At 33.3% G+C, this 23,417-nt stretch overlaps 6 protein-coding genes across 6 annotated transcripts; 1 reads left to right on the top strand and 5 right to left on the bottom strand.

Annotated features, from left to right (window-relative positions):
- Window positions 1-395: 395 nt before the first annotated feature.
- LOC115719376 (receptor-like protein 19) lies at window positions 396-4,212 on the bottom strand. The gene is made up of 2 exons (XM_061108882.1): window positions 4,074-4,212; window positions 396-3,579 (listed from the first exon to the last, which is right to left on the bottom strand). Exon 2 carries the CDS (start codon window positions 3,416-3,418, stop codon window positions 1,346-1,348), a length of 2,073 nt encoding a protein of 690 aa, XP_060964865.1. The 5' UTR covers window positions 3,419-3,579; window positions 4,074-4,212; the 3' UTR covers window positions 396-1,345.
- On the bottom strand, window positions 3,468-4,489 carry LOC133034573 (receptor-like protein 6). Its single transcript, XM_061109680.1, has 2 exons — window positions 3,684-4,489; window positions 3,468-3,579 (listed from the first exon to the last, which is right to left on the bottom strand). Exons 1-2 carry the CDS (start codon window positions 4,487-4,489, stop codon window positions 3,468-3,470), a joined length of 918 nt encoding a protein of 305 aa, XP_060965663.1.
- Window positions 4,490-8,890: 4,401 nt separating this feature from the next.
- On the bottom strand, window positions 8,891-12,108 carry LOC115720500 (uncharacterized). The gene is made up of 4 exons (XM_061108881.1): window positions 10,327-12,108; window positions 10,031-10,231; window positions 9,326-9,536; window positions 8,891-9,226 (listed from the first exon to the last, which is right to left on the bottom strand). Exons 1-4 carry the CDS (start codon window positions 11,854-11,856, stop codon window positions 9,192-9,194), a joined length of 1,977 nt encoding a protein of 658 aa, XP_060964864.1. The 5' UTR covers window positions 11,857-12,108; the 3' UTR covers window positions 8,891-9,191.
- Window positions 12,109-17,511: 5,403 nt separating this feature from the next.
- Window positions 17,512-19,023, top strand: LOC115720176 (uncharacterized). The gene is made up of 2 exons (XM_030649333.2): window positions 17,512-18,025; window positions 18,596-19,023. Exons 1-2 carry the CDS (start codon window positions 17,512-17,514, stop codon window positions 19,021-19,023), a joined length of 942 nt encoding a protein of 313 aa, XP_030505193.2.
- Window positions 19,024-19,267: 244 nt separating this feature from the next.
- On the bottom strand, window positions 19,268-20,572 carry LOC133034572 (uncharacterized). Its single transcript, XM_061109679.1, has 3 exons — window positions 20,108-20,572; window positions 19,495-20,012; window positions 19,268-19,406 (listed from the first exon to the last, which is right to left on the bottom strand). The coding sequence occupies exons 1-3, from the start codon at window positions 20,570-20,572 to the stop codon at window positions 19,268-19,270; spliced, it is 1,122 nt and encodes a 373-aa protein (XP_060965662.1).
- On the bottom strand, window positions 20,499-21,601 carry LOC133035154 (uncharacterized). The gene is made up of 2 exons (XM_061110965.1): window positions 21,176-21,601; window positions 20,499-21,099 (listed from the first exon to the last, which is right to left on the bottom strand). Exons 1-2 carry the CDS (start codon window positions 21,572-21,574, stop codon window positions 20,581-20,583), a joined length of 918 nt encoding a protein of 305 aa, XP_060966948.1. The 5' UTR covers window positions 21,575-21,601; the 3' UTR covers window positions 20,499-20,580.
- Between the last annotated feature and the right edge of the window lie 1,816 nt (window positions 21,602-23,417).

The following is a 23,417-nucleotide window of genomic DNA, read 5'->3' as shown; positions in this document are numbered from 1 at the left end:
AGCTTTGTCTGTTCCAACCATTAATGAAATAATTAGAAGAAGAAATAATCAGTCTAACTAGTTTAGTATGCTATCTTGTTATTTTGGGCTATAGTTATTTGTAGTGAGTAGTGATGACAATTTACATCTATTTTAAGTCTTTAATAGCAAAACAATTCTCTCCCAACTATCATATTATTATTAGTTATGTATTTGTAGGAAAGCATTGCCTAAATTTAGGCTCATTATGACCCCGAAAGTAATGGAAAACATCTCATTTTTATTACATTCAACAAAGGCCAAAATTTATAACTGAAAAAGAAGAAGATTCATTGATCTAATTTTTGACAGAAGCTTATCACTTCTCCACCATTCATTCTCCAAAATAAAAAGCCTGAACATTACCAAAATTTATCACTCTCTCCAAACCAAGAAAAAAAATTATTGGTTAAGAGAGAGAGAGAGAAGGAGAAGAGCAGATGGGAGAGACAATCCGACATCGTTCCAATGGTGTTGGAAGTAGAAATATAGAGAAGAACATAGCATACACAGGTTGGTCTAATAATCATAATCATAATTATAATCCATCGTCGAAAACTCTTTCTTCTTCAAAACACGGGGTTTTGAAGGTATCATCAAAGAGGTCGTCTTCATCATCCTCTTCTTCTCAATCTCTCAAGTGGTGGTGGAATGAGCCTGAGATGAAGAGACAACGTCGGATTACTTCTTATAAGTTGTACAGTGCTGAAGCCAATGTTAAAATTTCTTTCAAGAAAGGTATTCGTTGGCTTGGGAAGAAATGCACCATGATTATACGTCGGATTTGATGATCAACACAATACTCAACACCAATAACATTCAAATATTATTTACTAACATTATAAAAAAGAAGTTATTTTTTTTATTAATCTTTTTTGTTAGTGATTTATTCATTATTAATTTTGTTTGTTTGTTTTGTTATGTGAATGGGGTTGTTATGTTGTTATATTTTTAAAGAAACTCTTTCCCATAAGAAGCCAATTCTTCTTTCTCTCTCTATAATATATTTATTAATACTTTATTCTTATCTAATTAAATAAACTACTATTTGGTTTGGAATTATGAAGAGTGTTATTGGGTCTCTTTCATTTGGAGGAGTTTCACATTGTTTTTGGACAATCCCTTATATACATTTATATAACTATAAATTTAGTATATAAAAGGATATACTAATATTTCATATTACATTTGGGAAAAATTCATATTACTTAGACATATACAATTATTCTAAAATTGATCTGATTAAGAGATCAACAACCTAGACATGAAAACATTAATTAACAACAAACATTTCAGAGTATTTATTATAGTAGAATATCAATCAATACTAAAACTTTCTCCCATAAATTCTTGTGACCCAATTTGGTTTCTTTGATATGATGAAATATCCACCAATAGCTCCAACAACAAAACCACTTCCATATCCAACCATCACAGATCTCCAAGTGAAACCATTCTCACTAGATTCATGTTCTTGGTCACTACTACTAGGCTTCTCATCATTGCTTTGTTCACATTTCATTGACAATGGAAAGCCACACAAGCCTACATTTCCTTGAAAAGAAGAATTTTGAAATGTAGCCATTTGTCCACCTTGTGGGATTGGCCCTGTGAGTTGGTTTTGTGAAAGGTTAAGATATGAAAGGAATGTGAGACTAGCCAACTCTCTAGGAATTGTACCGAAAAGCTTGTTTTTGGACAGATCCAACGATTCGAGTTGCTTAAGATTCCCCAAGGAAGACATGATTTGGCCTTCAAAATTGTTACTTGAAAGATTGAGCACAATCAATGATGGAAGATCTCCTATACTTGTTGGAATCTCACCATGAAAATGGTTGTTTGAGAGATCAATAGATGTGAAGATTGTCAAGATCTTCATAAGTTTCATTTCTGACCCTTTGTTCATTAGTGTCACTGAGTTTTGGTAGTAATCTTCCTTTCTCTCCATGTACAAAGGCTTCGAGTTGTTCGATCTAGGAATTTCGTTATTAATGGCCCTCCAATTCTTAAAGTAGTCAAATGGTAATCTTCCATTGAAATTGTTGAAAGAGAGGTCTACAATTCTCAACTTGGCAAAGCCTACAATCATTTTTCTTTGCCATATTGGACCCGAAAAGTTGTTGGAACGCAACACAAGAACTTGCAACTCGGGAAGATTTTGGAGCCAAAATGGGAATCTGTCACTTAACTGATTGTGTCCAAGATTAAGAACTTCTAATGCCTTACATTTGATCAACGATTTCGGAACTTTGCCTTGAAATTGGTTGTGACTGAGGTCCAATGTCATCAACTTGTTTCCATCCAAAAATGTTTGAGGAATTTTTCCATGAAAATTGTTTCCTTTCAAGCTCAACATGGATAGCTCAGTGCTGAAGCTAGTCAAACATGATGGAATAGTTCCATTTAAGTGATTGTTGGACACATCAAGAACAACAAGATCAACAAAGTCACAAAACATATCAGAAATTCCTCCACTCATTCTGTTTTCTGACATAAAGAAGTATTGTATGGACACTGGTGGCACAACAAGCGAAGTTTGCAGCTTGTTGAAACTTGAATCAAGAATTTTCAAGTTAGTCCATGGAAGAATAAACTGAGGTGTTTCCCAATGAGTAATATGGTTGTGAGAAAAATTCAAATGGTTAAGATTCTCAACACTCATGTTGATAAACCAGTTGGGAATTTCACCTTCAATTCGGTTGTTGGATATGTCTAAGAACATTAACTCATTTTGGTTTTTCAAGAAGTAAGGAAATTTACCACTCATGTTACATGAAGCCAAGCCTAAAGAAAATAGTTTGGGAAGAAGGGTTGAATTTGAGTACATGTATGTTACAGACAAACTATTTTGTGAAAGGTAAAGGCTCTGAAGATTTCTTAGCTTTGAGAACATGTTTAGCTTAATTGTACCATTGAAGTTGTTTGAATCAAGGGAAAGTGAAACTAAGCTCTTCAACTTAAACAAAGAATTTGGAATTGGGCCATTTAACTTGTTTGAACTTAAAGAGAGAGAGGTCAATTGTGATGAAGTGACATTGTTGTGGATGGTTAAGGGACCTGTGAACTGATTTTCATTTAGAAGAACCTCACTCAAAGAAGGCATTGTAAACAAAGATGAAGGAATGGCTCCACTCAATGCATTATATGAGATACCTAAGGACTTAAGTTTGGTTAAGTTTGTCAATCCTAGTGGCAACTCACCATTCAAACCATTGTAATGAAGGTACAAAGTTGTTAACCGAGTGAGGTTCACAACCGACAATGGAATTCGCCCGTTGATTCCATTTCCCACAACATCTAAAAACTCAAGTTGTCTGAGGTTACCAAGGGTTGAAGGTAGTTCACCTGTAAATCCAGCATGATCAAGATAAATGCTCTTGAGCTTCACCAGATTCCCCATTGTACTTGGAAGCTTGCCACTAAAACTATTGTAGGACAAGGACAAGTCTTCAAGTTTGGAAAGATTTCCAAAAGTGGATGGAAGTTGACCAGTAAGGTTGGTGAATTGAAAATCCAAATTTACCAAATGGGAAAGATTCCCAATTGAGGATGGAATAGTCCCTACAAAATTGCAAAAAGCAAAGTTTAAAGTTATCAAAGATTTGAGATTGCCAATGGATTGAGGTATTGGTCCAGAAAATTTTGTGGAGTAGAGATTCAATGACTTTAGATTGCTAGTGGAATGAAATGTTGGGAGAAAACCATTGAGCATATAGTTGTTTCTCAAATGAATGAGTTGTATATTAGGCAATAGAAAAATGTTGCTTGGAAAGTCACCATACAAATCACATTCTATAAGAGAGAGAGATGTCAAAGAGGTCAAATTTGACAAAGATTGAGGAAGAAGTGAAGTGAGATTGACTTGATCAAGATAAAGCTCTTGTAACTTTGAGAAGTTATGATGAAATGTGTCTATTTGAAGAAACAAAGGATTAATTCCATCAACATAATCAAAGTTAGTGGAAAGATCAAGTGAAACCAAATTGTTTAGCCAAGTTATTTCATTAGGGACTTTCCCTACAAAATGAGAGTAAGAAAGGTTGAGATGGGTTAACCTTGAAAGCTGTGAAAATCTTGAAGGAATGATTGAAGAATTGAAGTTGTTGTATGCAAGATTGAGTCTTTGAAGTTGATCCAAATCAAAGAGGCTGCTATTTGAACTTAAAGGGCCTTGAAGCCAACTGTTGCTCAAGTCAAGGCTTACAACTTGTCCTGTTTTCATGTTGCATTTAACTCCATCCCACTTACAACAATCCTTTCCTTTCCAAAACTTCATCTTTGGATATGAATAAAAAGATGTGTCATCAATCAAATCTGGCTCTGTCAATGGTTCAAACTCTTGCTTTAGTTTCAGCAATGTAGAGCTTTGATCAGGGAGACATGTTGTTTTTGAAGAAGCTAAAGATGAGTTGAGTAAGATGGTGAGGCATAGCATGAAGAAATAGCTCTCAAAAATCATTGCCTTTCTCATCTTTCTTTTTCTTTTGATGAATTCTACAAATGAGAGCATGTTTATATGTGTAGTGACTTTTTTGAAAAAGAAAAATTATGGCTGTCAGAGAAATGTAGTTTTGAATTTGATAGAGAGTGATAAGAAAGTAGGGACTAGTGGCTAAAGACTAAAGTCTTTTTCTTTGTTTTTTCTTTGTTTTTTCTAATGCCACGTGGAAGAATTTTCTGTCCACCAAAGTTGAATAAATTCAAAACTAGACAATCAAAACTAGAGAACGGTTTTTGAGGTCAAATAATCACCCAAATTACACTGCAAATCAAAACCCAATGATAACAAATCTTTTGGAATCTAGTTAGACTTAGGTTCGATTGTTGTGATTAAAGTCCAACTTGTGATTATTTAACTTCTTTTCTTCCTTTCCCACCCAAAAAAAACTTCTTTTCTTCCTTCTTGCAATTGGTTTTCAAGAATTAAAATAATTGAAATTTAGAAATATCTATATATAATTGTTATTGGGTACTACTAGTGTTTAGTACTCTCTAAATGTGTCGCTTTGTGATTGGCTAGTAATACTCCTTAAAATTTATTACATTAGACATATGGCACCGATATTTAATTAGACTAATAATAATATTGACAAGTAACAGAGTGTTAGACACTACTGGTATCGTTTAGCATTTCCCATATCTATATTTATAACATCAATATATAAATAGATGTTATAATAAAACAAATACAATAATTTTTTTTAGGCTAATTGAGATTTTTGTCCCCCTAACTTTGAATATTGTTAAAATTCTCCTTATTGAGAATGTTGGATTTAAGGACTTTTGTCTAATTTTAGTAAGAAAAATCTAACATGGATGAAAGTTTAAGGGCATGATTTGACACATGTCAAAGTTCGAGGAACATGATTTGGTAAATATCAAAATTCGAGAAGCATGATTTAGTACATGGACAATCACCGAATTAGTAAAATTGAATGAAATTGGACAAAAGTCCTTAAATCTAACAATTTTAATTGTTCATGAATAATTTTTAACGGTCAAAAAAGTTCAGGAGGCATGATTTGGTACATGTAAAAGTTTATGGGGCAAAAATCTTAATTAACCTTTTTTTTTATATACTATATTTTTGTAAATAATTTTTTGTACTTGTTATTGACACTTTAAGGTGTTCAATGTTATACCGATGTGATATCCAATAATTGGTTAGTAATTTTTTTTGTCTTTTTTCTTTTGTATTTTATTTTATTTTTTATTTTTTTATGAATGATCTTTGTACTATTTTTTTATAAATAGTTTTTTGTATTATTATTGCTATGTGACATCTTAAAATGCTCAATACCATACTACTAATTCACATACACAATAATTTGTTAGTATTTTTCTAAATCATATTAAATTAAAATTTATGAGAACTCATATTAAAATGCACCAATAATAATATGTTATTTTTGTGGTGCTTTGTACCTTAATGTGTTCGATATGTACATATATTTATTAACTTCTATTAGAATTTTAGTTTTTTTGTTGTTATTATATATAAGTTTGTAAGAATATCTTTAATGGAAATGAAATATGTAAAAATTGTACTATATTTAATAAAAAAATATAACTTATGATATATTTATATTAATTTTTAACATTATTATGAATAATTGTGTGAATTTATATTATACCATTTTTTGTATATAAATATAATTTTTTAATAATTATTTAAATATAATTAATAATAGTAAGATATATATTATAATCCATAAATTTTTGACAAATCCATTGAACAAGTTAAGATGGGGTGTATCTAGAAATGCAAGTTGGGGCGTTACATTTTTCTTTCTTCTCCACTAAAATAGATGCAATGATACTTTGGTAGGAGTCCCACTAATTTATATTCAACTAATTCACTTTAATTGGTATATACATTGTTTGTGTAATTAAATTTATTAAAAAGAAAAAAGACATAAGAAATTCACTTTATTAGAAAAACCAAATGATGATGAGTTTTTTTTTGTTATAAAAAAGGCTAATTAATAACCAAACACCATCGTACGATAACCAAGCTGCTATTTGCTTTGTAGATCCAATTATAATTCTCACATAACCAAATATCATCGTACGATACAACAAGGAACACTTTCTCTCTTACAATTGCAAACCAAAAAAACAAGGTGAGTAAAGGAAAAAACACCCAAAAAAAAAAAAATCGACATCCCATCGATATCAATCGACATAATGTCGATAATCACAACAGCAGAAATTATGGCACTAATTGTCGACATTGTGTCGACATAATATCGACATAACGTCGACAACCACACCAAGCATGCTCGCCATCGACATAACATCGACACACCATCGACATTCAATCGACAAACACACATTTAATGTTAATAAATTTTACCTACGTTCCCAACAACCCTTCCCAACTGACACGTTGCATGTCAGACACGTGTCCTATCGATAAGCTATCGACATGGTATCGACAAATAAGATAGCAGTATCACTAAATTGGCATGTCGTCGACAACATATCGACATTGTATCGACATTCAGTCGACAAATACACAATTTCATGCGTTTTACCTGTACAGTTACACATTTAATGACCATTAAATTTTCCTACATTCCCAACATGTTTACTGCTCTATAAAAGCAAATCCCTTTCTTATTCATAAGTGCTCTTGTCTTCTACTTCTCTCTTACTCTTAAAAATTTCTCTTATTCTTAAGTTCTAAATATGGCGCCAAGAAAGAACAAAGGCAAATTCCCCATCTTAACTCTTGAAGAGCTGAAGCAGGAGCCTGATGTTGGCATAATTACTCCTGAAATGCAGAAAGTTTTTGACGCCCAAAGAGCTTTCGAAAGAGAACGATGTGGGAACGAGTTTAGGTTCAGGCAACTTGAAGCACATTTTTGCAAAACTGGTGTATGGCCGGCTCCACCACCAGGGTTCCCCGAAGGATGCCGTCGTTGCAAACTAGGCATCTTTAACGGTAAACCGGTGAAGCCTGGAACATTATGCAAGTATTGCAAGGCTCACCCACAAGCCAAAGAATTTTAAAAAAAATAATTTGTTATGTTATGGCTTGTGGTGAGTTTTATTTAATGTTTGTTTTTTTTTTTATGAACTTTATTTTCTGTTTTTTGTAATATTTTTTTATGTTATGTTTTTATCTTATTTTATGTTATGTTATGTTTTTTTATGAACTTTATTTAATGTTATGTTATGTTTATGTTTTATTCACGGCTTTTTTTCATTTGCATCGATATTTTGTCGACATGGTGTCGACAAAATATCGACAACTTCTAAAAAAATATAAATGCTTGTTGTCGACATTCTGTCGACACACTGTCGACAAAATGTCGACAAATAGTAAATAACATGTTGGTTGCATAATGTCGACAACATGTCGACATTATGTCGACATAACGTCGATAATGGTCGTCACTGACCTTTCCTTTTGTAATCATCGACAAACCATCGACAAAGTATCGATATATCATCGATAACACTGGAAAACCCAGAATTCGATTGAAAACCAGATCTGCCAGATCTCAACAATTTCAGACCAAAAAACAGCAGTTCCAACAAATAACACACATATAACAATTTTAAACTACATAAAGTCAAACAAAATGCTTAAAACACAACTTACCCATTATAATGGTGTAAGATTCTTGAGTGATATTGGGTTGTGCTTCGGTTTTCCACCAACACCCACCGAGAAAACAACCATTCAAGAGGGAAGAGAGAGAGGGACGAGAGAGTGGGACGGACAGAGAGAAATTTTTTGATAAATTTTTCAGTTTTTTCTAGAGAGAGAGAGTGGTGCACGAGAGAGAGGGAAGAGAGAGAGAAAGATCCATTTCAGATTTTACCTATTTTATTTTTTTTTTTGAAAAAAAGGGTAAAATGGGAAGTTCATGTAATTAATGGACTAAATTTGTACAAATTAAGGGAGGGTATAAATTTTGATATGGCTTGTATTCTTAAGGCCAAAAAGTGAAATTTCCCTTTATATTTGTAGTATTATTAAAGTTTATGTAAGAAAAAAAAATAGTTTTACGGGCAGGCCCTCTAACCCAAAATTCGGTCACCTAAAAAATTAATCTTGAAACTTGCCCGAAAGGGTCCACTAGGTTGAATGCAACCCACCCGCAATGAATGATTTTTTTTTTTTTTGGGTTGGCCAAGTCTGGGTCAAAACTGATAAAAATGTTCAGTCTTACTAAAAATTGAGATGTCTCTACCAATAATGTAAAAAGTAATGTACTAAGGTTCCTAATTTTTTTTTTTTCTGAATAAGGTTCCTAATTTATAATATATATGTTATTTCTCTACCAAATTTCATATTTTACTGATTGAAATTAACAAAATCATCACCTAAAAAAAATTCCAAAATAACATATGAAAAATTATAAAGAACACAAATAAAATCGCAGTTCATCAAACCAAATTATCCAGAATATAATCCAAATCCAAATCTAAAATCCAGGAGAAAATACTCCAATTATTAAAGAAACAAACCCACAATCTCAATATTTTTAAAGCCAACCAAAATTAAAGAAACAACCTAGAAATTATCACAAAATATCCAGAATTTATTTTAATAAGTCTCAAAGAAATTTAATGACATTCCCAGTCATCAAAAACTTATTGTCACCAGAGACCAAATCTTCCCATTCAAAATTGTTGAGTTTGAGAGGCTCGATTAGATCCTATGGCAACGACGAGATCTTCCAATACTCTGAATCTGATAGAATAAGAAGAAGATAATTTAATATATTTTTTTTTCTAAAGAACCATTACAAATTATCATGTGATTAACCTTAAAATAATTCTTAAAAAATACCTATGATTGGAGGAGAGTTTGTGGTTATTGTAACATTAGGAATTTTGGAAAAATAAATGTGCAATAATTTTGCCCTTTCTTCATAACCTTCAAAATTATCTGTAACTTCAACTTTTGCCAAATTATGTCGCCAGCATTTTACAGGATATTCAACACAACACTCTTGTATTATTCCACCTTCTTCTTCCTCCATTTTATTAGAGTAATATAGCTACACATTAATCATTCAATTTAAACTCTCATTAACTAATTACATACATTAAGAAAAGAAAATAATAATTACAATCATATACACGATTATTTATTAAGAGCTAAACAATATTTTTATGTGAGCATAAGTAAATTAGGTGCATTTGGTGCACTATTGAAGAACATTCTTAATTGTGGTCAAACCATCTCAAGTGATTTTGAACTATCAAACATGTTCTTAATCATAATCTAGTCTAATAAATAAGAAATTATTAGTTGATATTGAATAGAAAATATAAATCACATCAACAGCTTTAATATTTTGTTAGAAACTTAGGATAAAACTTATCAAAGTCCTATATTTGAGAATTATTCATCAAAAAAATTTACAATGGACAAAATAATTTAGAAAGCATGATTTGCTAATGATAATAATTTGAGAAAATAATTTTAAATAACTTAAAATTAAATATAGAAAAAATATAAGTAAATAGTTGAAAATTTTTGTGTACATACCTTCAATACAAATGTTGGTGATTTTACTTTATTAGTGGCGATAAATATAGTGTTTAGAGAAGGAGCAAGCCAAAATAAATACTTGATCAATTGCACAATGTTGGCCAATTTAATTTCCTTCAAGAACTTTATTTTGAGATGCTTAAGGTCACACAAGGGAGAAAGTAAACCTTCTCTTGCTTCCTTAGGAAAGATAAAATCCTGCAAATTATTATGAATGTTATCATAAAATCACATATATAGGGTAAATTTCTATAGATGAATAAAATGATAATAAAGAATAAATATATATATACCTCTTCATGAGAACAAACGAGAGTCAAAGTTTTGCAATGACCAAAATAGCTTAGAAAGTTCCTCATGTTTTGGTAATAGTCAAGAGTATTATTATAATCACCACGAACAGAAATCTGAGCATCAAGATTAATGGATGGTACCACAACTGTAGATGGCAAAGGTCCACCATAATTGAACCACACTAGATTTGGGGCATCAATCTCCACATAAGACACATTCTCACAATCAATCAACTCAACAAATTTCAAATGTTGTTTGCTAATTCTACTACAATGAATCTCAACTTTCTGTAGAAGATTGCATCTCTTCAAGCATAAGTTCTCTAAAACCCTAAAACCCCACAATGGATTAAAATGGTCTTTGATCCATTTGTTTGTTATGTTTGCACCCTCTAGTCTCACATCTCTTAAACGATCACATTGGTAAAGATAAAGCTGTAATAACATGGTGCTAAACTCTTTAGAAGAATGATAGTGAAAATATTCGAGTTTTGGAGAGAGAACTTTGATATATGCTACTGTCTCACAATTAATCAACTCAATGCGCTCTATATTATTGTTAGATGTAGATATGATAGTTTGTAGTGTTTTGCAATTTACGAGTTTCAAACACTCAAGAGACTCTAACTCTGAAACCTGGCTCGCAAACCACTCGTCACTAACTTGTATGTTTCTCAAGCTTAGGGTTTTGAGAGAGTACTTACAACAATGGAGATCGAACTGACAATTGTACTGAATTCGTTCAAGGCTTAATTCAAACGAAAATGATTCGAGCTTATCTTCAATCACCTGAATAATGTAAAAATCTTTACAATCTTTGAACTTTACGGTTCTGAGTTTAGGACATGAGACTACCACTCTAGCAGCCTTAGCTGTGGTAGTGCACCACTCGAAAGTCAAATCCTCCAATGAAGAACAATTTATAATGATCAAATCATCTTCATCGCTGACCAAAGTAAGACCGCACAAATTCATTGTTTTGATTGATCTCGCCCATAAAACTTCAACTGGTAAAAGAGGTGGTGTCTGTCGTTTTTTGGGTCGAAAAAACTTCATATAATCAATTGTGCAATCGACAATCAATTTTTTGACAGAATTCATCAAAGCATAACTTAGTAAATCACTAAGAAAGAAATTGATGTTATTGTTGCCGCCATTGAATAATTTGCTTAAAGGAAATCGAATCCTGAGGCTTTCTAAATCACCATCTAGGTGGTAATTCTCTATAGAAGTGGTGATTCTATCCATAAACCTGAGCTGAGTGGCGTTGTTAGTGTAGGTAGAGAATAATCGGTAATCAAAATTGAGGGTGGGAAAAGAACGCCAAATGAACAAAAAGTGTTTGGAAAGGACACTAGTGTGGGTTGCATCCTTGATGGGAAGGATGGTCATGATGTGGTGGACGATGTGTTCAGGCATATGTGAGAATCGATCAACATGATCGACACCACTTGTATCATCACCATCATCATTTTCTTCATCTCTCCTTATTCGTTTTTCTTTGAAAACTGGTAATGAGTGAGGATCCATACTTAGGAAAGACCAATGAATAATGCTTCGATAATAACAATAGAATACTTATATAGTGAGAATAATAAGTAAGATAAGCATGACTACTTTGAGTGTACCAAACACGTGTATCCTACTCAATTTTTTCATTTTGGAGGAAAAATTTAACGTTACATAAAACACCTGTCATATTGGTCAAATATGAAATATATAATAACAATTCCTTTTTAAAACTTTAGGGTAGGATTTTTTTGGTTCTATATAGAATCTGAAAAAAAAAAAAAAGTTTTTAGAAAAGCTTTTGGCATGGTCTTCTTTCCTCGTTTATTATTATACAATAAATGAGTCACTTTTTACCCGTTACTAAAAAGTTATGACATATGTATAATACCGTTACATAAAACACTTGTCATATAGGTCAAACATGAAATGAATAATAATGATTCCTTTTTTAAATTTTAGGGTAGGATTTTTTGTTGTTTTATATAGAATCTGTAAAAATACTTTTGGATTTTTTTTTCTTTTGATATAATCCCCCTTCCTCATTTACTATTATATAATAAATGGGAAATTATTTACCCGTTACTAGAAATTATAACCATATATTAATTTAAATATTATTTTTCGTTACATAAAAAAAATCTCACATTGGTCAAATATGAAATGAATAATAAAGATTCTAAAAAAAGAAGAAAAAAATAATATATACTTCTTGGTGTCTTTTTTTTTTTGGTGCTATGTAGAGAATGTTTTAAAATAAAAAATTAGATTTTTTTGGTACACTCCCTCTTTCCTGTTTACTATTATATAATACAATAGAAATTATTTTGAGGAATTTTCAAAATTACCTTTTTTTATATATTTATTTATAATTTTACGGTTTAAAATTTTTATTTACAAAAGTATGCTTGTAAAATTTTAAAATTACAAAATACATTTTGCTCACTAAAAATTAAAAAAAAAAATAAGGAGAAATCAATTTCACGATTATTATAAATTGTTGGGTTTTATGCCCTAAATAAAACTCTTTACAATCTGATTAGTTATCAATATAAGAAATTTGAAGTGATTGATGTTTGCATGATTTTACATGCTAATGATTTAAATATGTTTATTACTTTTATACACAAAATCAGTTAAATTCAGATCATATGTTTATTCACAATTACAGTATCGTCAACACAGTGGAATGTGATTGTGATCATATGAATCAAAAGACTTGGTCCCTGTTTCATCAGTGTTATTGGATTTACACTAATGTGATAATCAGCGATGATGTGTACTTGCACTTGGAGTAACTGTTATGTTCTTTCCAGGACATTAGTAAAGTATACTAGTTTCGAATGTATGTAGTATACATTGGACTGGACCGATATTGCAACTAAGATATTACAAACTTACCGTTATACATATCTTTCCAAGTCAATATCAGTAGTTGATCTTAAGATTAAAAGAATCTAAATCCTGATATGCTTAGGCTCAACTCAGGAGTGCTATTCATGTTCTTTGATTTATTAGTTAAGCCTACTTTTAGGTCAGGGTGATACGTATATTTTGGGAACATGATAGTATGATTGAGTGGGAGTGCTGAACATAAATATGGAATCTATAGCTTCTACTGCTGTATAGAAGTCAAGTCATGATTCCCTTCGAGCTTAGCAAATAGAAGTAAATGGATGAGCTCTTGTTTAACTGACTAATCATTAGATCACTAAACACCATTTACAGGTAGCTAAGTGTTTTAAGGGGCAAAATACATTGAGGGGTGAGAACGGTAAAGAAATCTCATCTCGATGTAGATCATCTATATAGAGGATCTTTAAATCACAATAAGATTATAACAATGGTTAAATGAGATAGCATATTGATATCGTGGAACATACAATATGCTCTATATAAGTCTGAGAGTGCAATTCTAAGTTCTAAGAGTGGATTCAACGAAGAATTAATAAGTAGGAATTTACTTGGTAAATTTGGTTCACTTATTGGAAGCTCAGCATATAGATCCATGGTCCCCATTCTAGTTGAGAACATTCTGCTTGTAAGACTCATTAATTGATTCGTGATTAGTCAATTATAATTCTAAAGTTAGACTATGTCTAATTTTATGAATTTTCACTAAGCAGGGGTGAAATTGTAAAGAAAAGAGTTTCTAGGTTTATTTATTTATTAATAGACTTTATATGTCTAATTAATAATTAAATTAAATGACAATATTATTTAATAATCTATTTTAGTTATTAAATAATTAGTTTTGGCATTTAAAAGGTTAGAATTGGAAAATTGGCGTTTTTGAGAAAATAGAAATAAGATTTGATAAAACTGCAAAATCAAGTGGGGCCCACTAACACACCTTGGCCGGCCACTTATTGTGGAGTTTCAAATTGATTTTTTTATTATTTTAAAGCCAAATAATTCCTAACCTAAACCTAGTAGTTGCCTATAAATAGAAAGTGGTGGCTCAGTCAAACATACATCTTAACATAGGCTTTCATTAGTTTTCTGACAGAAATTTCTCTCTTCAGAAAAACTGAGCCTTCCCCACTTTCTATACCTGGCCGAAACCCTCTCTTCTCTTTTCCCTTCATCAATTTCGAACCCTAGTGAAAGAGTAAGTGCCCACACACAGCAAGCAGTAACTCAATCATAGATTGGAAGACTGTGAAGGATCAAACTTGAAGAAGAAGGACATTTGGGCTCAGATCTTGATTATACTCTGCTACAGAAAGGATACAAGGGTTAGAGATCTGAGCGGAAGGAGACATTAATTCCGCTGCATCAATGTAAGGTTTTCTTAACTTTATATGTGTTTAATTTATCGTTTTAGAAAGTTCATATTTAGGGTGTTTAAACAACATACTTGTGAGTAGATCTAAGATCCTGGTAAAATAAATTCCAACATAAATAACCTATAAAATAACAAAAAATGATCTCATAACAATTATAAAACAACCAAAAAATAGTTTATTGTTTTACTAAAGAGATATTTTTGTAAATAAAAAAGCTCAAAGCGTAAAAATACAAAAAAAAAAAAATTCCGTGTTGAAATATTTTTGTATTTTTTTTTAAATTTTTTCGATCAATTATATAAATTTTCCAATTATTTTCGAGTCACTTAAAATTATTATCATAAAGTAATTTAGAAAAAATTTACTACTACATAAAACACTTGTTAGTGATGATGAGTACATATTTTATGTGTATAATAACTATGTAATAAAAAATAATTGAGGGTTTTAGCTATATTCTTCCTCAGTCCCGATGCGGATTGAGTATAATTATTAAAATATTATGTTTTTTTTTAAAAGGGAAATTTGAATTTCCATGCTTAAATAACCCATAAATTATTTCCCTAAACTAATACTATACATAATTAATTATATATGACACTTTTTGTATTTTTCCCATAATACCCTCCCCACCTACATCTACCCACTCCAACTTTTTTCTCATCAATTCAACAAACAAAATCCCCACCCGAAAGCTTCCACAACCACCAAAAAAAATTTTCTTCTCTTCACTCATCACTAAAAGCTACAACCTTCCACACTACAAGCTACCACACTAATCCACCACATTAGAAGCAAGAACACATACAAGCTCCATCAATGGGTAAGTAATTAATTTTTTTTTTTTCTAAATTTTGTTTGTTGTCGTCGTATTTAATTAAGAATGTTGTGTTTGATGATTGATCTGTGGATTGTTGCTGTTATTTTGCTATTTTTTCTGTTATAATTTTTGCTGCATGTCAAAACTGGGATTTTGCTGTTTTTCTACATTTTTTTTTGTCGGGTCCGATGCTGGCCCGATGTTGGCCCGATGGGTGGCCCGATGTGGGAAAAAATCTGTTGACAGGGGTGAAGACCCGATGGGTCCGATGGTCCATCACTGGGTCCGATGGCTGGACCCTCCTCGGGTCCGATGTTTTTTTCTTAATTTTTGTTTATTTTTTTTTATTTTTTGGAACACGGGTCCGATGGTCCCCATATGGGTCCGATGGTCGAACCATCGGACCCATCGGACCCAATTTTTTTTTTGAATTTTTGAATTTTTTTTTAAATTTTTTAATATATGGTCTGATCCTTGTGGGGTCCGATGGTCGGACCAATCGGACCAATCGAACCCTACAGGATTTTTTTTTTTTGTATCTATTATTATTTTTTATTTATTATTATTAATTTATTTTATATTGATTTATTATTTGTGTTATTAGTTATTTTTTTATTAATTATTATTAGTTATTAATTATTATTTTAGTTAATGTTTTAAGAATTATTTTTTTTTAGTTATTTTATTAACTATAAATTATGAATTATTGTTTATTTTTTATGGTTTGAGTAATAATTATTAATTATATTTTATTATCAATTAATAATTATTTTTTAATTATTAAATTTTTTTTATTATGAATTATTAATTATTGTTTTATTATGAATTATGAATTATTATGAATTATTATTTTATTATCAATTAATTATTATTGTTTTGTTATTAATGATTAATTAAGATTTTTTTTCGGTGAGATTTTTGTTGTAAATTATAACTGTGTTTTTTAAAATATATGTGACAGGTTCAACTGTTAATGCGTGTGTTATGTATAATGGTGTTTGGGAGTTTGATGGTAGAGATTGGGTTTATAAACGGGGCGACAATTTGACATTTGACATTGATCCAAACCTAAGCTACTCAGGTTTGGTTGATGTTTTGTACGAAGAACTGGATGTCGACAAAGTGGAGTATGACTTGAAATTGGAAGTACATTACAAGTACAAGAAAGGCTTTGAGTATTGCCCTGAAGTTATTGGAAATGATAAGCGTGCAAGGTACATTTTATCTACACTTGCGAAGAAGCCAGATGAATTTACTCCTTTGTTTGTGACTTTGTTAAAGAAGAATGTTTGCATCGATCCTAGTCCCACACCAAGTTTTGTTAAGGATAATCGTAGCGAGGTTGGGAGTTTTGTTCCAGAAACAAATCCAGAGGTGTTGGTTGCAGATGTATTACCTGAATTAAACAATATGATGTCGAGTGCTGATATTGTAGCACAAATGCCGTTCATCGATGGTTTTTTTAATGGTCCAGACCCTGAATGTTATGTTGAGGGCAATGATGGCGTAGGAGACGACCAAGGCGAGAGGCCCCCGCTCGCTGTACCTTTGAACTTGACTCCACTATCGTACCAAATACCACCGAGGCCACCGACACGGAAAAGAATGCCCCGTAGAGAAAATTGCCAAACACCTGGTACTAGTAGTAGTCGTCCAGGCGAAACCAGTCATGCTAGAGGAACTACTGACAGTACAGGTCCTAATAATGGTAGAGAGACCAATGATATTAGTGGTCCTACTGATGCTCGAGGTACCAATGTGACTGGATGGAGCGATCCATTTTCTTCTTCGACAAGTTACGGTAAATTCAAGGAGAAAATGTATACAAGAGAAGACATCGAGGATCATAGTCATTATATATCTACGGGTGGCACACCAGGCGGGGAGTTACATGTGGGAAAGTTTTTTAGAGACAAAGAGCATTTAAAGATGGTTGTTGGCCTGTATGCAATGAAGAAAGGGTTTGACTACTACGTTAGGAAGTCCGGTACTGATATTTGATTTGTCACATGTAAGGATACAGATTGTGGGTGGAGATTAAGAGCGAAGAAGAACGTACTTTCTAACATGTTTGAGGTGAGTACATTTCATAATGTACATACATGTTCCCTTGATCTTCGAGGAAAAGATAACTGTCAAGCATCACCTTTAATAGTTGCCCATCTAATTAAGGATAAGTTCGCAACTGACGGCTCGGATCAGTTGCCCTCTGATATAAGAAAAAGTATGCACAAGGATTACGGGATCCAAATGAGTTACGAAAAGGCATGGAGGTGCAGAGAGAAGGCAATACACCTGTCTCGGGGTACACCTGAAGATTCGTACTCGAAATTACCTAGTTACTTGCACATGCTACAGTTGCGGAATCCAGGTACCATCACGGATTTTGTGGTAGAAGATGGTCGCTTCAAGTATTGTTTCTTCTCTCTGGGTCCTTCTATCCGGGGGTTTAAGTTTTGTCGACCTGTTATATGCGTTGATGGGTCTTTCTTGAAGACTAGGTATGGTGGGCAAATGTTGTGTGCAGTGGCTTTGGATGCAGGGAGTCATATCTTTCCGATAGCTTTTGCTATAGTTGACAGTGAAAACCACAATTCCTGGACCTATTTTATGAGAAAATTGAAAGAAACGATTGGTGATGTTGAGAACTTAGCTTTTGTTTCGGATAGGCATCAAAGCATTGTTCGTGCTTTGGATATCGTGTTCTCTGATTATTATGAACGTTAACCACAAGTTCAAGACTGACGTCTTCACGAATCACATTTACACGTGTGCGTACACGTATTCATGATCAGAGTTTCACAGAGAATTTGAGAACATTCGGGCCATGAATCCAGCGGTTGCAAAATATCTTGAGGAAATCGGATTTGAAAAATGGGTCCGGTCGTACTTTCCAGGGGTACGTTACAATGTAATGACGAGCAACTGGGCTGAGAGCTTCAACAACACAACTAAGGATGCAAGAGGCTTCCCGATCACTGCTGCTGTAGCATTCCTGAGGTCCAAAGTCCAGAAGTGGTTTGCTTCACGAAAAGAAAAAGCTGACAAGTGGACGAAACCCCTAGCACCAGAAATGGAGGAGGACTTGACATTGCATTTTGAAAAAGGTCGGTATTTGAACGTTGACTCATGCGGGCCTTACACGTTGCAGGTTCACCCTGGAGGAACAGTTATGACCGGTGGCGTAGTGGACTTGCAGGAACATACTTGCACTTGCGGCTTGTTCCAGTGCATGAAGTTTCCTTGTCCTCATGCATGTGCTGCATCTCAGGGCGAAGTATTATCGCGTACACACTATGCTCGCCATATTACACAACTGAATATTGGAGGAGGACATATGAAGGAACAATTATGCCAGTTGGTGACGAGGATGATTGGGAATTGCCTGATGACATCAAGAACATGACAGTTGGAGTGCCTGTTGAGAAGCAACCAGTAGGGCGACCCAAGAAGCAAAAGGTTGGAAGAATTAAGAACAACCGAACTGCTTGTAACGGTGAAAGGATTATCAAATCGCGAAATTGTAGCATGTGCGGTGCCAAGGGGCACAACAGAAGCACTTGCAACTACCGAGGTTAAAAATGTTATTTTAGTTTATTTGTATCGTGATGGGTTGGACTATTATGTATTGTTATTGAATTAATGTTGGACTATTTTAAACATTAGAATTTGTGATATTTTATGTTTACATAATTATTATAATTTGTTGCACGAAAGAAAGGCGTAAAATTTGTATGAACTCTTGAAAAAACATAAACATACCAATAAAAAAAAACCAGTTACATTGTTATCTTAATAAATATCAAATAAAAAAAATATTTGTTCATGCTAAATTCTGGTAAAACAAATCTACACACCACCGCTCTCTAAATTTCTTCATATTCTCATCGTGCACATTATCAAACGTAGTCTCCAGCATACTATGCTCGATGTGCTCTATCACGTACATCCCGCAGTTACCGCTGTATGAGACAATAAAAAGTAAATGAATAAAAGTATGCAAATTAAATTCAAGTTAAATAACAAAAAAATCAATTGTAATTAAGTTACCTTGTCTTTGTCTGTGGAACAACGGCCCGATCCATGACTTTTGAAGTGAAATTTCTGACCTGGCTCTCTGAGGCGGTAAGTTGAGGCAAGAGGATCATGTCATGACTCTCGAATAGGCCAGCCTGCAGCAGCAAATTTGGTAGTAATTTTTCCCACATTGCCAGGTGACGGTTCAATTCGTTCGGGGAAATCGATCCGAGGCTGGAGTCAAATATGTTCAACAACCAATGATCCAGATCTATCTCTAATGCCACCCAATGCTTTGCTCCATCGAAGTAGAGGGCCATACATATTCTCTCCTTGTTCTTCCAACTGGCCAAGAATTGACTTTCATCCCCTCGAATCAAATCTAATATGCTATCGTCCCACTGATAGTTAGCCTGGTCATCACCCGCAGCTTCCCACCGAGCAATAACTCCTGCTGGGAAAATACACGGCATTATGACACATCTATTCGGGTAGGACTCGGGATAAAAGTGTTGCCGCCTCCTCATCAAATGGAATGCCGCATCCAAATGCTAAAACATGAAAATTAAATATGTCAGAGTTAAATAAAAAAGAGTTAGATAAAGTCTTTAAAAGCAAAAGCAGTAAAAAAGTCTTAAAAACTTACATCGTTCCCAAGCCAAAATTTCGGAGTATGCAGTTCGAGGAACCAAGACGAATGGTATCGACCGGTGAAGCACTCTCTCGGGTAATTGTTCCCAATCTGGCCGAGTACCCAATTGTGAAAAGTCTTGAGCAGCTTCCGATCAACCACTCTAAGTGGGTCCGCATTCACGAGTGTCGAAGTAGCCCTAGCCTTCTTCTTCATTTCAGTGTACTCAGCAAACCACCTAGGTCGCCTTCTCTTCCTCCGGTTCTCCATGACTTCTGGAGCTGTCTCTAACACCTGCACCTCAGAATCCTGAGTATCCCCGATGCTGGTGATATTCGTCTTCTCAGGTGTACAGAACATGTCATCATCATCCGGTTGGTAATCATTTGGGAGAATAAAGTCATCTTCCGGTTGTGGCTGTGGCTGTGGCTGTGGCTGTGAATCTGCTGCCGGCCTTCCAGGATCTTGCAGGAGCATCATTATGGTCTTCAACTGATCCATAATCGCTGTTTGTCCTCTTCGCAGAGCGGCCTGCCCCCTCTCCACAGTCTCCAACCTTGCCAAAATGGCAGGGTATACTGGATCGCGAGCCTCCGAGGTGCTGGGAATAGAAGCTGTCGGGGGAACAGGAGGATCCTGTGATGCTGGAAGTGGGTCAACACCAGACCCATCAGGAACTGAAGCTGCAGATGGGTCAACACCAGACCCATCAGGAACTGAAGCTGGAGATGGGTCAACACCAGACCCATCTGGAACTGCAGGCGGTGCACGTGGAGGAGACGGTGGAGGTGGTGTAGAGTCTTTAAATATTCGGGCTGCCTCCGCTCGTTCTTCCAATGTGGAGGCAAGCTTTTCGGCCTGGCTTCGCAAAGCATCCTGTGTTGGTTGCCCATCCTCACCCAACACAAGTTCCTCCAAGTCAACAAATACCGTAGGCCGACCCCGGTTATGTAACTCACAAACTCAATCTCGTTCGGCCGAGGACATAACACGGAGTACACTGTCAACTGAAAAATATAACAAATATATTAATATAATATATGGAAATTAACATGAATTCAAAATAAAGCGTAACAAACTTACATTTTTAGCAAATAATCTGGTCACTTCATCCTTCCCGAGTGTAGTGTTCGGCTTACTCTCCCAGTTGACCATTCTCGGAAAGCCATGCGACCTCCTCACTGCATACTCGTTGCCCAGCTGTAATATGGCCTCGTATGCCCAATACTGCAACGCTGCAGCATAGCCGTAGGCTGAGTATTTTGCCTCCTTTTGAGTTACTCCCTTCTCAATCTTTTTCAACATCTTATTCTTCACATCCAAGTAATCCTTGTTACAAGTTTCCATCAGCTTGGTGTAAGAAATCTTTCCCCAGGGATACTCGTAGAAGAATGGAAGGTTATCAACCATTCTTATCACAAAAGGAGGAACGACAGTCTTCTCCTCCTTACCAGTGAGGACGCCCATAACAAACAAGGCCATCCCCAACTTGTAGACATCATCAGCTTCTGTGCAAACGGCTCTCAAAAACTCGCGCGAGTTGGCGAAGGTGATCGAAGCACTACCGTTGAAATATTCCCGAATCAACCTAAGTCGGAAGCTTCCATTTTGTTTGATGTCTTCCTCAGTAGGGCCGCGCAATAAGTTTAACCCGGTGACCAAGCCGAACTCCACCCTCCCAAATCTACATCTCTTCCTTCCCACGTAGAAATGCACCTCGTCCGGCTTGTCAGATTTTATTTTGTGAAGCATCAACTAATGAAAAAATGCTCCAAAAAATTGTATGGGCGCTCTCTCGAAAAACTGTTTGAAAGGGGATTCCCTCACCCTGTCCAATAGGTTGAATTCTTCAAATTTAGCCTTAATCTTCGGGTAGTAGTAACTACCCCCGCGCCATGTGACACGGCCAGTGTAATGGTCCGACACTGGAATTATAAGATGTGCGTCTCACGAAAAAAAAAAAAAAAAAAAAACCAACAACGATAATTAATAATTAATAATACAAAAATACAACAATTATTGTTTCTTTAATAATAAAAAAAAAATTTACCAATTTGAAATACCCCTCTCATTTTACCAATTTAGGGGAAAAATAAATAAAAAAGAAAACAATATCAAATAATTAATATAAAACAATTATTAATAAAAAATAATTAATAAAACAATAACTAATAAATAACATAAAATAATTATTAATAAAAAAATAGAACAATAATTAATAATTAATAATAAAACAATAATTAATTATTAATAATAAAAAAGTTATTAATAAAACAATTATAAATAATTAATATAAAACAATTATCAATAAAAAAATAGAACAATAATTGAAAATTAATAATAAAACAATAATTAGTAATTATAACTAAAACAATAATTAATAATTCATATAAAATAATTATCAATATGAAATAATCAATAAAACAATAAATAATAAATAATATAAAATAATTATTACTAGAAAAAAAATACTAATTCATAATTAATAACAAAACAATAATTAATCATTAATAATAATAAAACTATTAATAAAATAATTATCAATCATTTAATAATAAAATTATTAATAAAATAATTATCAATCATTAATATAAAACAATTATTAATAAAAAAATTAATAATATAACAATTATTAATAATTAATAAAACAATTATTAATAAACAAATTATTAATATAACAATTATTAATAATTATTGTAAAACAATTATTAATAATTAATGATAAAAAATAATTAATAGTTACTATAAAACAATTATTAATATAAAACAATACCTAGTAAATAATATAAAATAATTATTAATAAAAAAAAACAATAATCAATAATTAATAATAAAACAATAACTAATACTAAAACAATAATTAATAATTACTCAAACAACATAACTAATAATTAAAAAAACAATAAAAATTAAAAAAAAATAATTAATAATCAATACTACAACAATAATTAATAATAAATACAAAATTATTAATTGGTAATCAAACAATAACTAATTACTAATTAATAAAAAAAAAAAATCAACCCACGGGTCCGATGGCTACCAATCGGACCCACTTTGAGGTCCGATTGGTAGCCATTGGACCCATACAAAATAATTACTAAACATCGGCCCTTTGAATATTTAAAAAAACGAAGAAAAAAAAACAACGTGGGTCCGATGGGTCCGATTGGACCCCAATCGGACCCATCGGTCCATACACTATGCATCGGCCCACCTTAAAATACGAAAAGCCAAAAAAACTTTGGACCGATGGGTCCGATTGGCCCGATAGAGTGCCCATCGGACCCATCGGTCCATACACCAAGCATCGGCCCATCACCCA

Source organism: Cannabis sativa, chromosome 2, assembly GCF_029168945.1.
Source record: "Cannabis sativa cultivar Pink pepper isolate KNU-18-1 chromosome 2, ASM2916894v1, whole genome shotgun sequence".
NCBI classification, from domain to species: Eukaryota; Viridiplantae; Streptophyta; class Magnoliopsida; order Rosales; family Cannabaceae; genus Cannabis; species Cannabis sativa.
Note: the sequence above shows the minus strand (reverse complement) of the source record. Positions and strands in the feature narration are given on the sequence as shown.

What these genes read in the sequence shown, in the direction of transcription:
- LOC115720500 (XM_061108881.1), bottom strand. Translation starts at nt 11,856, where the DNA reads ATGGATCCTCACTCATTACCAGTTTTCAAAGAAAAACGAATAAGGAGA. An exon ending in TCGTTTGTTCTCATGAAGAG is followed by an intron (nt 10,232 to 10,326) that starts GTATATATATAT and finishes AATAATTTGCAG; the next exon opens with GATTTTATCTTTCCTAAGGA. An exon ending in CACCAACATTTGTATTGAAG is followed by an intron (nt 9,537 to 10,030) that starts GTATGTACACAA and finishes ATTAATGTGTAG; the next exon opens with CTATATTACTCTAATAAAAT.
- LOC133035154 (XM_061110965.1), bottom strand. Translation starts at nt 21,574, where the DNA reads ATGGCCTTGTTTGTTATGGGCGTCCTCACTGGTAAGGAGGAGAAGACT. An exon ending in CCAGATTATTTGCTAAAAAT is followed by an intron (nt 21,100 to 21,175) that starts GTAAGTTTGTTA and finishes TATATTTTTCAG; the next exon opens with TTGACAGTGTACTCCGTGTT.
- LOC133034573 (XM_061109680.1), bottom strand. Translation starts at nt 4,489, where the DNA reads ATGAGAAAGGCAATGATTTTTGAGAGCTATTTCTTCATGCTATGCCTC. An exon ending in CATTCCACTAGCAATCTAAA is followed by an intron (nt 3,580 to 3,683) that starts GTCATTGAATCT and finishes GCAATTTTGTAG; the next exon opens with GGACTATTCCATCCTCAATT.
- LOC133034572 (XM_061109679.1), bottom strand. Translation starts at nt 20,572, where the DNA reads ATGATGCTCCTGCAAGATCCTGGAAGGCCGGCAGCAGATTCACAGCCA. An exon ending in AATTTTGGCTTGGGAACGAT is followed by an intron (nt 20,013 to 20,107) that starts GTAAGTTTTTAA and finishes TTCATGTTTTAG; the next exon opens with CATTTGGATGCGGCATTCCA. An exon ending in GTTCCACAGACAAAGACAAG is followed by an intron (nt 19,407 to 19,494) that starts GTAACTTAATTA and finishes TGTCTCATACAG; the next exon opens with CGGTAACTGCGGGATGTACG.
- LOC115719376 (XM_061108882.1), bottom strand. Translation starts at nt 3,418, where the DNA reads ATGGGGAATCTGGTGAAGCTCAAGAGCATTTATCTTGATCATGCTGGA.
- LOC115720176 (XM_030649333.2), top strand. Translation starts at nt 17,512, where the DNA reads ATGTTTGAGGTGAGTACATTTCATAATGTACATACATGTTCCCTTGAT. An exon ending in AGCTTTTGCTATAGTTGACA is followed by an intron (nt 18,026 to 18,595) that starts GTGAAAACCACA and finishes TACACGTTGCAG; the next exon opens with GTTCACCCTGGAGGAACAGT.